The following is a 12,726-nucleotide window of genomic DNA, read 5'->3' as shown; positions in this document are numbered from 1 at the left end:
TATTTCATAGTTTTGATGTATTAACTAATATTCTACAATGTAGAAAATAAAGAAAAACCCTTGATTGAGTAGGTGTGTCCAAACCTTTGACTGGTACAGTTTTTTTTTTTTTGTACTAGGCAAGTCAGTTAAGAACAAATTCTTATTTTTAATGATGGCCTAGGAACAGTGGGTTAACTGCCTGTTCAGGGGCAGAACAACAGATTTGTACCTTGTCAGCTCAGGGGGTTTTGAACTTACAACCTTCTGGTTACTAGTCCAACGCTCTAACCACTAGGCTACCCTGCCGCCCCAGTACGTCTGTCCCTCATTTTATGGTCAACCCTGTTACGTGAACTCAACTCTCGTAGTAATGTGGTCAAACTATTCCTTTTAAAATATTTTTTTCAAAAGAAACATTGAACATCCGATAAGTAAATCATAGTGAAAAGCAGGTGAGCTGGTTCTATTCTTTTAGGATATTTTTGGTGTTTTGTGGTGGAAAACTAAGCGGGTCGAGCATAACATTTCAATCGTCAATAGAGAGTCTAGAAATGTTTTGACAATTTAAATATTTTGCATTCAATTGTCACTCCCTGTTGCACACAACAAACTTCCATTCCCCCTGTCAAGGAAGGGAATTTTTGCCTGATTAAGATGAAATCGTCAACCCTGGTATGTCAAATCCTATTACTTTATTTGGCATTTACTATAGTCATTTTTTAAATTTAACCTCTTGAGATTAGAAAATGTGTGTTTTATAATGTTGAACATGTGCTCTTTATCACAGAATGTTAAAATTAGGTGAAATCAACTATTTTTGGACCAGGTTACACTTCTCAAAAGGCACTGAATTGGTGGAACAACCCTAGTACTGTTTTGCTCTCAGACCAGTCCTCGTAGTACAGCAGTTCTGTCACACAGCCTTAATGACTTGTGTTGAAATAAATTGAATTAACCAGGGACATTAACGGTTCTTATTGTTTTTTAGTATTTTACAAAATCCTTTTTTAAAATCCTTTTATTCTTATTTTCTTCTTTAGTAAATCATCCTTCTTCTTTGTTTTCACAAAGCAACCCAAAATAATTCCTTTCATCCAGAGGGGAAACAAGTGTCAACAAACCCAGTTCCCTGTGACCCGTGTAGCCCTTCCTGTATCCCTGCAGGGGGGTAGGGTGCTCCCCGTCGGGCTCCAGTCCAATGGCCTTGGCCTGGCCTCTGGGCTATGCTGTACTGCTGCTTGAACAGGGCGTGCTTTGTGTGCTGCCAATACTGTGGGCCGCACTGCTGTTCTCTGAGGGTGGGGGTTGGGGCTTCAGGGGCTGCTGTTGCCCAGCTGTATCACCTGGATAGGGAGGTGAGGGGGAGAGGGAGGGAAGTGAGAGAGAAGGAGAGGGGTGGGGGAGAAAGGGGGAGGGAGAGAGAAAGACAGACAGAGAGAGAGAGGGGGAGAGGAGACATGCAGGAGGGGGCGAGAAGAATAAATACAGAAGTGAGTGAGGGAGGGGGAGAGAGCGAGGGAGGGGAGAGAATGAAAAAGACAGAGAGAGAAGGTTTGATGAAATACAACACAATAATATGATTTTAGATACGCTTTTGCACCACTGCCTTGGCCTTATTATCTGAGGCCAATGGCTCAATCTGGTAACAGACTGATGTATGAATTAAAATAGTCAGTTCTCCAAGTGCTGCTGCTTGTCCCATGTGGTGACCACCACTTCACTGCCATTTGTTAAGTGAATGCAACAGTCGCTTAACACACAAGGACTCAACTCCTTTGAGTCAGCCAATCAAAACACCTGATCAAGCACAGTGTCTCAAATGGAAAGACCTGAACTGAGGTTTCTCAATCCAACTCTTCACTTTCTGTTATCTGCAAGCAATTCGCATAGCTTTAAAGGCAGAGGCCTTTTGCTTGGACCTCAAACCACTGACTTGTTTATTGTTCTGTGTTTAAATGAGCATTCCATTTTGTAGATTCCTGGGCTCCAGAGCTGGAGACAGAAAGTTAGGGGGCAAATAAAAATGCTTCAATTTGTTTGGAGAGCTTGTCTGACAGAGAACTAAAGGCATCTGAAAAAATCCCTGTGCTTGTTTTACATATCTGGCACACTGTGCTTCTGGTATCAAAATGCACTCCATATGTTGTTTGTTGGCAATCTGAGCTCCTGCATAGCTGAGTGAGGACCATAGAGGAATATACGTAGAGGGAGACTGGAAAAATGGGGTCTGTGATTGTGTCCCAAATGGCACCATATTTCCTATATACTGCACTACTTTTGACCAGAGCCCTACAGGCTTTGGTGAAAAGTCGTACACTATATAGGGAATACGGTGCCATTTGGGTGGCAGACGATGCCTACCACATTGATCTCTGTTGGTTTCTGGAGTGGTTCTGTGTTTGTGTATTAGTGCCATTTACTTTTGTGTGTGTGTTGCGCAGTTCTGGGCCCACAGCCCTTCTGGTTCCCTCTTTCAGGCCCCTCGTCTCTCTCTCTGCTCTAATGTTTGCCAGAGCAGCACTGTCAAAGAGCTCAAGCTAAACACAGTCCATATACTCACAGAACACTGCATGGGTTGTCAAACACAAAAGGCCCCTGCTCACTTTAACTCTTCTTTGTGTCCATTCTCTATCTCTAAAAAAACTTCAATAACAAAGTCAGTTTACCTCCTGGTAGGAATCTAAGGGGCAAAATTCTAAATTGAATTTAGTCATGCATTGAAATCTATGGGAGACCAAGTGAAATTTTGACGTAAATAGAAGTTAGAATTCGCCCCTAAAAGCATACTTGGCTTTCCACCATACTGTCAGCAAGTTTGACCAAACAAATCTATAAATCTCATGATAGATCCGGGAAAACTGGCCAGATAGGTACTGTAGGTCAGGCCTGACGGCCAGATAGGTGCTGTAGGTCAGGCCTGCAGGCCAGATAGGTACTGTAGGTCAGGCCTGATGGCCAGATAGGTGCTGTAGGTCAGGCCTGCAGGCCAGATAGGTACTGTAGGCCAGGCCTGCCAGATAGCTTTGCGAATGGTGACATCACATGTCATTGAAGTGAAGCAACAGTGTATTGACCCTGTTCCGGCTCCCAGGTAACTCCCACTCCTTGTCTCCAGTGGCAACCCCCTTTAACCCCTGGTGTGAGCTATCACAATGCAGGCAGCGAGATCACAGCCAATCTTCCATAACAGCATCCTTCCTCCAAAGCTGTGTCCCAAAACAGCACCATATTCCATATTTAGTGCATTACTTTTCACCAGGGCCCATAGAGCTCTGGTCAAAAGTAGTGCACTATATAGGGAATTGTGTGCCATTCTGGACGCAGACCACATTCCTAATGTGGCATATTGTAAAATAGAGGGATACTAGGGATAGTATTTATCACGTCCTGTATACATAGGATACATTACCGGACTGAAGACATAGCTTTATTAAATAACTTCCTGATCTCTGTTTCCGGTTACATTCAAATATATTTTATTTTTATTAAATAAATGTCACTTCCCTGTGGCTGCAAACACAAGGTAATGATAAATAATACTTCAGAGTACCCGACCGGTTTTAATTGTGACCTTCTATACCAGTCATGGGGAATATCAAAGTATGAGCTAGCTGTCCTATCTGCAGAGCCTGATAGGGGAAACCATATTGCACACTGGTACCTGATTAGAATGTGTACTCATGTCTAGTCTGTTGAATGGTTCAGTTTTGAGCCATCAGGTGGATGCTTCAGCCATCTTGGAGTTTCTTTTTAGGATTTGGCCAAGACCACACAGACCAAGGAGCAAACTTTATGGTCTTGTTTTGTGAGTGAGTGAGTGTAGATGAGTGTGGGGTAAGTATGGTTTTGGCTTTTAATGTGAACAAACCTCTAACATTGTCCTTCGCCTCCTGAGGGAATAAGTGAGGGTACATGTTTCATCATTCACTGGTTTTAAAATGATTCAGCTCTGGATATTTTAAGTTGTTTTGAGAAAATATAAATTCTTGGGGTATTCTTGCCTATGTTTCCATGTAGGGATATGTTGGTGTTACAAGTCAATAGTTTCCAAGACTACATCAGAATAGAATAGGGATGCATCCCAAATAATACCCTACTCCCTATTTAGTGCACTGCTTTTGACCAGAGCCCTATGGGCCTATTATATTTTATATTTTATTTTAACCTTTATTTAACTAGGCAAGTCAGTTAAGACAAATTCTTATTTACAATGATGGCCTACACCGGCCAAACCCGGGCGACGCTGGGCGCCGCACTATGGGACTCCCAATCATGGCCGGAAGTGATGCAGCCTGGTATCAAACCAGGAACTGCAGTGAATCCTTTTGCACTGAGATGCAGTGCCTTAGACCAATGCACCACTCGAGAGCCCTCATCAAAAGTAGTGCACTATATAGGGAATAGGGAGCTATTTGGGACACAAGCCTAGGCCTCTCGGGCTATTATGCTCCAACAGAGGAACCACTAGCTATAACATCAATATTAGAACCACATTCCTGCAGTGTTTTTTATCACAACTTCTAAAAGGGCTTAACTCTCCTAATCTTTTCATAACTACATTCTTTACACCTGTTTCCCTAAAGAAGTTCAACTCTTGACCTCAACAATATTTTGGGCCATAGGGGAATATAAAGGATTGTGTTTATAATGGCGGTTCTCTCTAGGAAACTCATAAAAGGACGTTTTAAAGGGGTGCCAGTATAAACAGAGGGATAAAGATAAAAGTAAAAATTATGTATTTGGACTGGTTAACTGAAATGCACATTAGTGGAGTTTGCTGCACTTTCAGAGATTTCCGCATTTCAGTGAGGTTGAAATTTGACGCCCTTCTGCTTCTAAGTTATGTGACACACATTTGAGTAATTACATTACCTAGATTAGATCAACTTTATTAGAACCCCCTCATGCTGTAAATGAATTTCACAGTGTTTCACTGAAAACACATCAGATCGATGAAGAGGGGGGCCAACAGTGTAGTAACCAGATAAGACGGCCAGTGGCAAAACAGGCAGAACACAGACAGGCCTTTGGTGCTATCTGTGCTGTGGTCCTCCAAACCTTATGGCAATGATCACGCTTAGAACACCCTGATCTTGTTTATGAAGGATTTCATGGTTTTCTCTGAGGACACATGAAGGATCGATGACAGGGGGTCAACTCAACAGCATAGCAGCCAGGCAGAACACAGACAGGCCTGTTCTGTTCTTCAGTATGTGCTGTTAGAGGTCCTCTCCAGACGTCAGTGACCTCCACGCTTCCTCCCAAAGGTCAGGGGTCACCAGCCTGGGGATGCTGGTGTGGAATGTCTTGACATGGCATCTAATGGACAGATTGTGTCTCTCTTCCTGTGTGCCAAACGGCGAGTGCCCCACAAAATGGACAGGGGGAATTCCAGCCAGCCCCCTCTCTATGTCCGAGCTGAGGCCATTGTGTCTGAGAATACAACAACCCGCAGGACCCGAGACCCATTCAAAGGCAGGAAAGAGAAGAGCCGCTTAAGCTGACAAACAGGATATATTTACAGTAGAGGAGTCAATATGTTATTGCCAGGGCTGTAGCCAGGGTCTGAGTTTTAGTCGTGTTGGGGGATCCAATAAATGTAAAGAAAGTTAAAGCTCATTTACTGCATTTCTATAAAATGTAAAAACTCTAAAATGTTATTCGGATAACAGAATAAACAAGCAAAATTACCTTAGCCATTATCACATTGGCTGCTGTAGGTTCATTCACCTCAGTTGATCTACTAAAACATAGCCTATTAGCTATACAATTAGCCACTACACATTAACTCCCATTAACTCAGCACCGCAATTAAAAACTATAATTTAATCTGTACAGAGGGATCTGTTAGCAGAAAATGTATGTTATTAACAAAAGTTAAAACAACTACGTTAACTTTACAGAACCTTTTTGGTGATTGCAGTTTTACAGCTAATTTCCTGCAATTATACACATTTTCACACTACTCATTCCAGGTATTTTCTTTCTTTTTTTTTTCTACATTGTAGTATAATAGTGAAAACATCAAAATTGTTGTAACCAAAAAAGTGTTAAACCAATCAAAATTAGTTTTACATTTGAAATTCTTCAAAGTCGCCACCCTTTTCATTGATGACAGCTTTGCACACTCTTGTCATTCTCTCAACCAGCTTCAGGATGTAGTCTCGTGGAATGCATTTCAATTAACAGGTGTGCCTTGTTAAGTTCATTTGTGGAATTGATTTCCTTCTTAGTGCGTTTGAGCCAATCAGTTGTGTTGTGACATGGTAAGGGTAGTATACAGAAGATAGCCCTATTGGGTAAAAGACCAAGTCCATATTATGGCAAGAACAGCTCAAATAAGCAAAGAGAAACGACAGTCCATCAAAGGCAGAATTCCTCTGTCCAGTGTCTGTTCTTTTTCCCATCTTAATCTTTTATTTTTATTGGTCAGTCTGAGATATGGCTTTTCCTTTGCAACTCTGCCTAGAAGGCCAGCATCCTGGAGTCTCCTCTTCACTGTTGACGTTGAGACTGGTGTTTTGTGGGTACTATTTAATGAAGCTGTCAGTTGAGGACTTGTGAGGTGTCTGTTTCTCAAACTAGACACTCTAATGTACTTGTCCTCTTGCTCAGTAGTGCACCGCGGCCTCCCACTCCTCTTTCTATTCTGGTTAGACCGGGTTTGCACTGTTCTGCGAAGGGAGTAGGACACAGCATTGTACGAGATCTTCAGTTTCTTGGAAATTTCTTGCATGGAATAGCCTTCATTTCTCGGAACAAAAATAGAAGGACGAGTTTCAGAAAAAAAAAACTTTTTCTGGACATTTTGAGCCTGTAATCGAACCAACAAATGCTGATGCTCCAGATACTCAACTAGTCTAAAGGCCAGTTTTATTGCTTCTTTAATCAGAACAGTTTCCAGCTGTGCTAACATAATTGCAAAAGGGTTTTCTAATGATCAATTAGCCTTTTAAAATTATAGACTTACTTGGATTAGCTAACACAACGTGCCATTGAAACACAGACCTGATGGTTGCTGATAATTGGTCTCTAAACACCTATGTAGATATTCCATTTTTTTTTGTCAGTTTCCAACTACATTAACAATGTCTACATTGTATTTCTGATCAATTTGATGTTATTTTAATGGACAAAAAATGTGCTTTTCTTTAAAAAACAAGGACATTTCTAAGTGACGCCAAACTTTTCTCACCTCTGTCAGCGATAGGATGTTTTCTGATTATAAAACAACATTCTGGCATTGTGTAGTTAAGACATTCTTTAGAATCACTTATCAGTGCAGAGAGGTTACCATCAAGATGAAACCTTCAGTCTTACACGAGGCCCAACAGGTAGGACCTCATATGCAGCAGCAAATAAAGGGACAGTACGCAGATGTTTAAGTTCCAATGAGCGTCTACGTTCCAAACAAGCATGCCACTAATGAATGTTCCAATGTCCATACTATCATACCACTTGGAATGAAGCAATGCATTGAACATACATTCTAAGTAGGATACAAGTGGGGATGTAACTGTATGGGACTTTCCTGTGTCTCAGGTAAAGGGACAGGTCAGAGATGTACCTGTATGAGAGTAGATGAACCACAGGGCTCCGGTCAACAGGGCACCGATCACAAATGCAGCGAAGGCGATCCCAACCACGGTTGGAGTGTCCAACACATACAAGATGTCTGAGAGAGAGAGAACAGGGTAGATTGTTATTCAGTGGCTCGACAACATGACTTCACCTTGGTCTGAACGTGAGGTAGCGACAGCATGTATTTTTCTCTGGTAGTGACAGCATGAAAACAAGTTATATGCAAATGACATAACTAAATCTGGACATCAAGTATTATGTCAAAGTGGCCTAAGATCCTGAGATTTAAAAACCATTGGTTAAGAATTTCCGAGTCAATGGCTGACTTACTTTCCCCTAGGGGGTCAACAGGGTCTTGTGAGGCCGTGAGGGTGGGATGAACTGAAACATAAAACACAGAGTGGTGTTAACATAGAACAACAATTGAACAACATTACATTTGTAGATACATGAAAACACCACATCACAACTATGTGTTGAAGGGTCAAGAACACTTGCTGTGACATAAAATGACAGCACTTATAAATCAAAGCTGAGCAACCCAATGAACCTAACTACTGTGGGATAACCAGGCCTTGACAATGGTCCCCTATGTGCCCTGGGTAAAAGTAGTGCACTTCAAAGGGAACAGAGTGCAGAGATGAACTTGTCGACTCCTAACATTTCTGCTTATTCCTTCATTTGAGGTCATCTGGACAGCTTTAAAACATAAAATGAATTACTTCTAAACAAACCCTACAATGGTGCTTGTTGTGTAGAGGCGAACTCAAGAGCAGGTTATTTCCGGGTCCAAACTATTCCGGGAAAGAACACCTTTTTTCATTCCATCAAGACGGACGATGATAGAACCATCAGAGTATAGTTGGATTTCACATGGGACCCCCCTCCCTTCATCCCTCCCCTCCAAAACACTCAGTGACTGTCCTGCTCCATCTCTCAATCCTTCCCCTCCATTCCCCCTTCATCCCACCCTCCTGTCATCCCTCCCACTGCTCCACCTCCCCAGTCTTATCTTATCTTTGGCTCGTAATGAAGAAAATGAAAAGCTGACCCGTCAACAATCAGAGATGCCCAATGACTTCCAGGTCAGAGGAGAGGATAGAGGAGCCAAAGACAAGTTGAGGCCAACAAAAATAGCACACTTTGGACATTTGTTTTACAGTACAGTTGTAGTTGTACAGTTGTAGTTGTACAGTACAGTTGTAGTTGTACAGTACAGTTGTAGTTGTACAGTACAGTTGTAGTTGTACAGTACAGTCGTATGAAAAGACTGTAGCAGAAGATCTTTCCAAGCCTGGTCAGACTATGATTGGGAAGTTCCACCTCTGGGTTGCAGTTGGGGTTTTTGGCCGGCTGAGGTTGGGTCACAGCTCTGAGGTTCTGTGTTAGGGTCCCTGCCCTGTTCCCATCTAGCCTCGCCTACCCATGTGCTCTAACAAAGATAGTTCAGTCAGTTATCCCTGGGTCTTCCCCCCCCAGACCAACTTTCCTACTAGCACATCTGCCAATAGTATGAAAGAGACCCTAAGGTTCAACCATTCTCCATGTAAGAAGCAAAGCTTTGTTCTTCATACTTATTCAGATTCCACAAAGATCTCAGCTGTGCTAAGTGTGTGAGAGAAAGGGAGAGAGAAAGAGAGAGAGTGGGAGAGAGAAAGAGAGAGAGAGAGAGAGAGAGAGAGAGAGAGAGAGAGAGAGAGAGAGAGAGAGAGAGAGAGAGAGAGAGAGAGAGAGAGAGAGAGAGAGAGAAAGAGAGAGAGAGAAAGAGGAAACTAAAGGCAAGGCGACGTTCTCATCTCCGTATGCTCTAGACACAGTCGACCCTGAACCGATAGCACCTCAATAGAGTCAACGTCATTTGTTTGCCCAGCGTTTGCTGTTCACATAATAGAACAGAAGAACAGTCCTTTAGTGGCATGGTGCCTTGTTTCTCTTAACATCTGACCCTTGACCTCTAATCCAAATCCCCAAAGTGTGTAGAAATGACTAATGGAGTCCATATGAGATCCTTGACATTTGAGGCCTCTACTCAGATAAACCATATGCCAGTTGACTTGGTTGCACAATTTACAGGCAGTCAGTCAGATAACAGGAATTCAGTCAGAAAATGTTGTGTTGTATCATTACTGTACTGTAAACAAGTCCACTTCAAAAGAAAAGCATAGGGAGATATGCAACAGGGGTTCAAAATGGCGGTGCTCTGACGAAGTTGGTTGTTGACTGAAAGCTTAGCACATTATAATTCACATCTGAAGCTTAGCACTGAACCTGCATCTGATTCAAGTGTGCAGACTTCTTTTGATAGCTCAACGTTCTCGCCAGTACTCAACATTACTACTGTCCCTTCTGTTAGCTTTCCTTACAGCTCACAGTTCAGTAAAAAGGGTGACAATGTATTTATGCTGTGAGGCAGTATATCTAACTTTGATGGCTGAGCTTTGAGGCTGTTATGTTTTTCCGTGCAACAAACTGCCTATAAACGTCCCTCTTTGATTTGGAGATCAAGCTGAACTCATTGGATACTGTCCAGTACAGGACTCAGGTTGCTTGAAAATACTGCTTGTTGTCTTTGCCATCTCAGCATAAGAGATGCCTTTGTATTAAAAGCATGGTATCTGAGCCCAGCTGTATTTTTTTCATTAGGCTTTATGTGCTTACTTAATATCCCTTTTCCACGGGAAACAAATCCACAGCCCTGCCTGGCATAAGTACTGGTATTGGCAGGAACACAACACACCCCTGCCCACTGCCATGGTTGGCTTGGTTACAGTAGGCTAGGTTTGGCATATACTGCATACTCAGAACCCACTTGGGTGATTACTCCATCCTTATGGGTCTCTGATCACCAATAGCTAAAAGCAGGTTGTTGAGGTTCTCTATTTCCAAACATCATCAATGAAAGATGTATCCCTTGATTACAACATCTCAGTCTGAGCCTAATATTCAGACCCGCAGAGGAGTGGTGCTCACAGTCAAATCAAGTGGCACCCTATTCCCTTAGGGCTCTGGTCAAAAGTAGTGCACTATATAGGGAATAGGGTGCCAATTCTGATGTAGCGTGAGTCTGTACCCAATGTTTAGGCCCTGCAGCAGCATGGTGCTCCTTTGTCAACATAGGCCAAATCAAGTCTAGTAAACACTCCTCAGGTCCCCACTACTGTTTGCCATGCTTCATTTACTCTGGGCACAATGCCAGCCCTTAGTGATTAATACAGTATGATTAGACATGAAAGACAAGGACTGCGTCCTAAATTTCAGCCTATTCCCTTTATAGTGCACTACTTTTACCATGGCCCATAGGGAATATGGTGCCATTTGGGATGCACTTTGTGGGTCAATAGGGGTTTACTCATCACACCCACCGACAACAGTCCACTTGTTGATGTATTCACCCCATAGGGGGATGCTGATTAGAATGTGAAAACAGGTCCATTTAGATCATAATGAGTATAATGAGATGTAGGACACCCCCGGGCCTCTGTTGTCCTGGGGCCTCTCCAGTCTGCCCCACCCACTCTCTGATCACACACACTCATACGCACACAGTCCCAGCCCTCTGAGCCCCAGAGAAGAGAACAACTGACTGACTGACTGAGTGAATAAGTGATTTGCTAATGCAGTGATGAGGGGGCTTCAAGCTCTGGATATTCTCCCAAACCTAGCGAGAAGACCACTTCTCCCTCCTTTCTTTACCGGGAAGGGGAGGCCACAAAGAAGGTTCTAAGTGAAAACAACTGGAGTTCTCTGCTGGATGGATGTGGATGACTCGTCTTTTTCCACTCCTTTCGCACAGTACTGCTTGGTAGAACTGTGATAGAACATGGCTGGGGCCTCATCTGGGGCCTCAGCGCCAGCAGCAAGCCACCCATACCCCAGCTATGCTCAACTGCTCCAATCAACCTCTCTCTCTCTCTCTCTCTCTCTCTCCACACACACGCATACATACATACATACATACATACATACATACATACATACATACATACATACATACATACATACATACATACACACACGCATACATACATACATACATACATACATACATACATACATACATACATACATACATACATACATACATACATACATACACACACACACACACACACACACACACACACACACACACACACACACACACACACACACACACACACACACACACACACACACACACACACACACACACACACACACACACACACACACACACACACACACACACACACACACACACACACAGAGGCTCCCACCACAAGCTAATAAACTCCAGATGCAGGGGGATGGAGGGATGCGCTCTGCAATGTGTCTCCTCTCTTTCTGCAGACCTGAGGTTGATTTTCCCTGGGACGTCCTTTCTGCCACCCAGACTGTTCTCTGATTTACTCTCTCTGTCTTCCTGTCCTTCTTCAATGACCTCAAAACAGTTATGGCTCTTTACATGTGTCTTAGTTAAGCAGGCTGCGCATACAGGATGTCTCAGTTAGACTAGTCTCTCTCCACAGACATTCATATAAATGTTAGCCAGCCAGAACAGGACGTCCAGTACGTCTCGCGAGACTACAGTAAGATTAGATTAGGGAGGGAAGAAGGGAAGGAGGGAAAGATGGAACGAGTACTTTGAAGTAGTTCTTACATGCCACCCTCCTCATATATTTTGGATAAGCTGGCTCATCATAGAGATTACATTGGATATGAGGACTGTACAGTAGGTTAGCATTAGTCCACTCACCAGGTTCCTCCTCCTCTGTGTCATGTTCATCTACCACCACTAGGGTCTTGGTAGAAGTCCTGGTGTTCATCATCATGGCTAGGATGATCTCTCCGTTGACAGACGTACAAGCCTCGTCCGGTTGGATACACTGCATGGAGAGAAACACAATCACAATGAGACCACTGAGAGATCCAAGATAATTCAGCCCTGATATTCATACACCATGTGAAAATATTTCATACAGTATATTACTTTCATTCATATTTTATGAATTTCATTAATTTCATATGTTACATAACACATGGAGTTTCCTATTCAAATAAACCATTTTTCATATGATTTGCTTATCAGCCATGAGACTGTTACATGCTTTTCATTCATATGACATAAGACCAATCAATAATCAAATCTCTACACCTTTACCCAAGACCAAGCATGCCTTTTGA

General features: G+C 42.8%; 1 protein-coding gene across 3 annotated transcripts in view; it reads right to left on the bottom strand.

Moving 5' to 3' along the window:
• Window positions 1-224: 224 nt before the first annotated feature.
• LOC123998300 (transforming growth factor beta receptor type 3-like) overlaps window positions 225-12,726 on the bottom strand; it is a 149,615-nt gene continuing 137,113 nt past the window's right edge. For all 3 annotated transcript variants that reach the window (XM_046303390.1, XM_046303389.1, XM_046303391.1), the window contains 4 exons: window positions 12,299-12,428; window positions 7,894-7,944; window positions 7,550-7,657; window positions 225-1,325 (listed from right to left, as the gene is read on the bottom strand). In XM_046303390.1, coding sequence (XP_046159346.1) covers window positions 1,204-1,325; window positions 7,550-7,657; window positions 7,894-7,944; window positions 12,299-12,428 — 411 coding nt within the window. In that variant the 3' untranslated portion in view covers window positions 225-1,203. The remainder of the gene's footprint in view (window positions 1,326-7,549; window positions 7,658-7,893; window positions 7,945-12,298; window positions 12,429-12,726) is intronic.

Source organism: Oncorhynchus gorbuscha, linkage group LG15 (assembly GCF_021184085.1).
Source record: "Oncorhynchus gorbuscha isolate QuinsamMale2020 ecotype Even-year linkage group LG15, OgorEven_v1.0, whole genome shotgun sequence".
Taxonomy (NCBI): domain Eukaryota; kingdom Metazoa; phylum Chordata; class Actinopteri; order Salmoniformes; family Salmonidae; genus Oncorhynchus; species Oncorhynchus gorbuscha.
The sequence above is the reverse complement of the archived record's forward strand: the minus strand, read 5'-3'. Positions and strand labels throughout refer to the sequence as shown.